The sequence below is a fragment of the Octopus bimaculoides genome, chromosome 2 (genome assembly GCF_001194135.2).
Source record: "Octopus bimaculoides isolate UCB-OBI-ISO-001 chromosome 2, ASM119413v2, whole genome shotgun sequence".
NCBI lineage: Eukaryota > Metazoa > Mollusca > Cephalopoda > Octopoda > Octopodidae > Octopus > Octopus bimaculoides.
Window position 1 is genome coordinate 98,951,021 of NC_068982.1, and position 5,000 is coordinate 98,956,020.

The window sequence follows — 5,000 nt, forward strand, 5'->3', positions numbered from 1 at the left end:
CGTGGAGGCGCAATGGCCCAGTGGTTAGGGCAGCGTACTCGCGGTCATAGGATCGCGATTTCGATTCCCAGACCGGGCGTTGTGAGTGTTTATTGAGCGAAAACACCTAAAGCTCCACGAGGCTCCGGCAGGGGATGGTGGCGAACCCTGCTGTACTCTTTCACCACAACTTTCTCTCACTCTTACTTCCTGTTTCTGTTGTGCCTGTAATTACACGTGTCTGTGGAGTGCTCAGCCACTTGCACGTTAATTTCACGAGCAGGCTGTTCCGTTGATCGGATCAACTGGAACCCTCGACGTTGTAAGCGATGGAGTGCCAACAACAATAATACTTTTCATTAATTTTGCTAAACACTTCTTTCTTTGTTATCTTCCAATGCTATTTTCATTTTATTTTGTCATCAACCATACCCAGATACACAACTCAAAAAAAAAAAAAGGTTATTACAAAATAATGTTTGAAATAAATTGTATTACAGGTAGAATTTAGAAAAACTTATTCCTTATGATGATTATGATGATGATGATGATGACTGAATTTATGTGAGCACAGCAAAGGGGTAAACTGTAGTTTGAGCATTTATTTTAAGAACAATCACCGTGGACTCATGATGATTGTTCACTTAACAAATAATACTAACATTTGTTTTCCAATTTATTGGCATTACATTTATTTATTTTTCTATGGTGTCACACTTAGATAAATGGCAACAGAACAGATGTTAGATACATACCATTCACATATCTTACGATGACAGCGAAGGACAGAATTCTCTATATCAATTGGATGATAGCGCATGCCACGCAACATAATTGTTTCATCAAGACTACCAACCACAAATATAGCATCATGGCGCTCTGTGGAAAAGAGTAGAATAAAAACTTTGCAATTTGTTGTAATTCAAAAGGAGAACAGTAATCAGGAAAAAAGCATTGTAGACATTGATTAAAGTTACTAGAAATTATCATGGGGAAATAAATTTTACAGTTAATTTTCATCCACTTTTCTCTCATAAAATAGATTAAAGATGCAAATATTATTCTTTGGAGAGAAGTTAATGAAAAATTACGTTTGTAATAAGATTATTTTTCATTAGGAACAAAGAAGATTTGTGACTTCAAAAATACTACTTGAAAGATACAAACCCAAATTGGTTAATAAATTTATAAAGCAGTATGAGTTGATACTTAGTATATTAGTCACAATTTATTGATATCAATGGGATACCAAGATATTATTGAAAGTAAATCTGTTTTTACTACACATGATTGAGGAAGTCATTGCTTTTTAACAATGAATGGAGTTATTTACTTTTCTTTTAATTCATGGTTACTAAATCAGTCTTAAAGCCTACATATAGAGATCTGTATATTTCCAAGAAGATGGGGCACTAGACAATCAAGTGAGGCACTGCATAAGATGTCACTAACTCTACAGCTACTATGGTTGTTAAGTAGTAGCTAAATAAAAATGACAAGTTTTCATTACTTTTGCAGTGCTGAGTTGAATTCCTTTCATGGAAAATTAACCTGTGCTACACCGAAAACATATCCAGATCTTGTCTTTGCTTTACATTATGGAAATTGAAGTTGTGATTAGCTTTTTCTTTTTTCTTTTACACTACTTAGAAATTAGTTGAAACAAGCTGGGTTAATAACAAACCAACTCCTATGTGTCTAAGTATGTAGATCTCTATGGAAAATCAAAAGATTTGAAAAATTTATGAAGTCTAGAATTTTTAGTAGAATTCTCAAAACACAGTAAACTAAATTTAGTTTATTTATGAACTTTGTTTTCTTTTTTCACCTACTGACAGTCTTACAGCAGGTAAAGCAGAATAAAGCTATATTATAAAATTTTTTTTACATAACATTTATCTAATTTAAGCCAATATATGTTGTTATTCCAAAATATATTAAATAAGGGAAATGCTGTGAAATAAATGTCAACATAACAGAAAACACAATATATTTCAGTAAAAACAAACTAAACATTGAAGCTGAAAAATAAAAAAACAAACTATTATAATACATGAAATATGAAAGTAAGAATCCAAGAATTGATTTCCTTCCCAGACTGCAAGCACTGCAGATTTATGAAAGGGCATCAGTTATTTGGTAACAGTTTTCATCTTGAAGGATGTGAAGATATCTTCTCTACTTAATACAATAGTTTATACAACAGTGTCTTTCAAAAAGACAAGAGGTTTATATGTTCAAAGATATAAATATATATTATCATAGCAGTTCTTGGAAGTTTTGAAATAAAATCTCCCTTTGATAAGTTTCCAAATTTTTGTAGGAAAACACAAGTGACTATATTTATTTTTGTTTGATCTTATCGTGTTGATTAAACATTTCTGATTTGGTAGAAGCTGAAACTTGAACATTTTGTAACAATACATTTGACAACATATATAATACCAAACATTACAGCCAGCTAAACATGACATTCAAATATAGATTTGTTCAAGGGAACAGCAATATCCACAACATTCAAACTCATTAGAATCTCAAACCAGGAAACCCTTCAATTACCTTCTAAATAATAAAAAGAGATAAAAATTAATCCTGTAATGAAATTATCAGGTCTGTCTTACTCATATATATTACAACATCAACAACAACAACATAAGCATATTCCAATGACAATGTTAGTTGATAATTAGTAGGGATGAAAGTTCAATCAAGGCAGATGGACACTTGTAAAAGTGGTCAATACATGGAGTGTAGATATTGATTAAGATGAAATAAACCAAACAACACTTAATTAGACAATTTATTCCTATTTGCGCAAGCTTAAAACCCATTTACTAGACAAAAATATCTTCGAAGCTAGCAAAAGGTTTATTGGTTTCTTGTTGAATTTTGATCTATTTGGTGAAGTATGGTATCCTGGAGTGGTTCTATTCCAAATGAAACTTTGAAACTTAGATTCATGCTCCTCTGTTACTATAAAACATGGTACCATAGTCTCAAACATATGCATGGTTATAGCTATCAAATGAAATGGATTTTAGTTGCTCCGACTAAAATGTAAAAACCTCTTCTTCATCATCTTTCTGCAGGGAAGAGGCAAAATTGTTAAAGAATTGAAATAAATGTATTTTGACAAAATTTTTTTTTTTTCGGAAGGAAAAAAAATTACCAAAATAGATTACACCTGAAGCAGTATTAAGATAGGAAATTTTAATCTGAAATTAACCAATGAAAATAAAAATAAATTTATATATTGCACATATCTTCAGATAAAATATTTTGTTGTTGAGGCCTTCCAGAGAACTAAAAGCCAACAAATATTATTGTCAGCATTAAATTGGATTTCAGTTTGTTCATGCTCTTTTTCAATCACTTACTGTATTGGAGATTGGTATAATTCCTGAGATTAGTTTATATTCCTACCTAATTTCATGTGTGGGTGAAAGAGTATGGCTACTTAACAGTGGTAGTTTATAAACTGTGACTAAACCAAATTCATCAGAATTACATGCAGTGGTGTGATGGAGTCTAAGCTTGCTTTACTTTATATTATCAATGCTTCTCTGATCTGGGCTGAGACAGCTTGGTACCAGGGTTACAGTAGACAATCTAGCCAGAATACAAGGAGTTGGAGCAGGTACCTCAAAGTATTGCACCAAACCTTCCAACAGTCCCACTAATCAACTGCCCTGGATTGATACTTTTCTTTATCAATCCCAAAAGGACGAAAAGAGAAGTTGACATTGACAGGATCTGAACTTAGAGTGTAGAGAATTGGAACAAATACTCCAAGGCATTCTATTCAACCCTCTAATAAGTCTGCAATTATACTGCCACAGAGATGGTTTTATAACTGAATTATTGCCTGAGTTACTGAAAAGAGATATACCTTTCCTATTACAGCCACTTGGATGAAAAGTGGGAATGGAAAATAAAGACAAGCAGACCAGCCCCAGAAGCATTAGGGCTCTAGAGTGGAAGAGAATTTCATAATAAACAGAATTGCATAAATGTATTCACAAGCATAACATCTACTGAAATGCAGTTAAGGCATTGTTAAAATTACCTGGGCATTTTAATTGCAAGAATATCTTTTGTACATACCATATCATTCACTCAGATATTTAAATCAGGGATTATGTTTTATACCTACCCTGCTAATAAAGACTATTTATATTAAATTATTAATATATATTTTAAACTTTACTATATGTAGTGAGCATTCTAAAACTCGATTTTTTTGAGAGAGAGAGGGGGGATTTTAGGAGTAGCTAGGATCATTTATCAAATCAATAATATTTTATATATATTGTTTTCTTAATCTTATCTATAAAAGTACACACTCACATGCGCAACATGTATACAAACAAACTTATAATTTGTCACATACATACACACAGGATGGCAGGGAAAAGAATGTGCTACAAATGTTGAGAATAAATTGAATAGATTATTTTTTTGAAATCAAGAGCTGAGCAAGGTGTTTTGGTTCAGATCAACATGCCCAAGGCTTGATGTGAGTCAACCATTGCATTTGTTGTGTTATCATGCTTTAAAAAAAGAAAACCCAGCCAAAATGATTTGCATGCCAGAGGTAGGTTCAACTATGACATAGTATAAATTAATGCAAAATTGATAAAAATAAAATTTCAAAAATTGGTTATTTTTTTCTATAAATATTGAAGTCTTAGCAAACACAAGGTCAGTTGTGGCGAAAGACTGATATGGTGAACAGAACTGATACTGATATATTGGTGGTACTCAAATTAATTCAAAAGTGATGAAAAGATAACTTGAGTCCTTTGAGATTGGAACCTGACGCTCAGATGTATGAAACTAATCACTGAAAGGCGTTTAGCACTACACTGTAGAAGACAACCGTTTACATTGACCTGTCTTATTAATATTAAAATCTATATGCATGTAGAAGCTTAAAAATTATACTTAGTACAACCATTTTAGCAAATGAAATGTTATTTCATAATTTCAAGTACAAAGATCGTTCTTCTCTAGGTGCACTT

At 32.1% G+C, this 5,000-nt stretch overlaps 1 protein-coding gene across 16 annotated transcripts in view; it reads right to left on the reverse strand.

The window, feature by feature from the left end:
• Positions 1 to 667: 667 nt before the first annotated feature.
• LOC106868181 (disco-interacting protein 2 homolog A) overlaps positions 668 to 5,000 on the reverse strand; it is a 262,625-nt gene continuing 258,292 nt past the window's right edge. For all 16 annotated transcript variants that reach the window (XM_052978508.1, XM_014913330.2, XM_052978512.1 and 13 more), the window contains one exon: positions 668 to 858. In XM_052978508.1, coding sequence (XP_052834468.1) covers positions 683 to 858 — 176 coding nt within the window. In that variant the 3' untranslated portion in view covers positions 668 to 682. The remainder of the gene's footprint in view (positions 859 to 5,000) is intronic.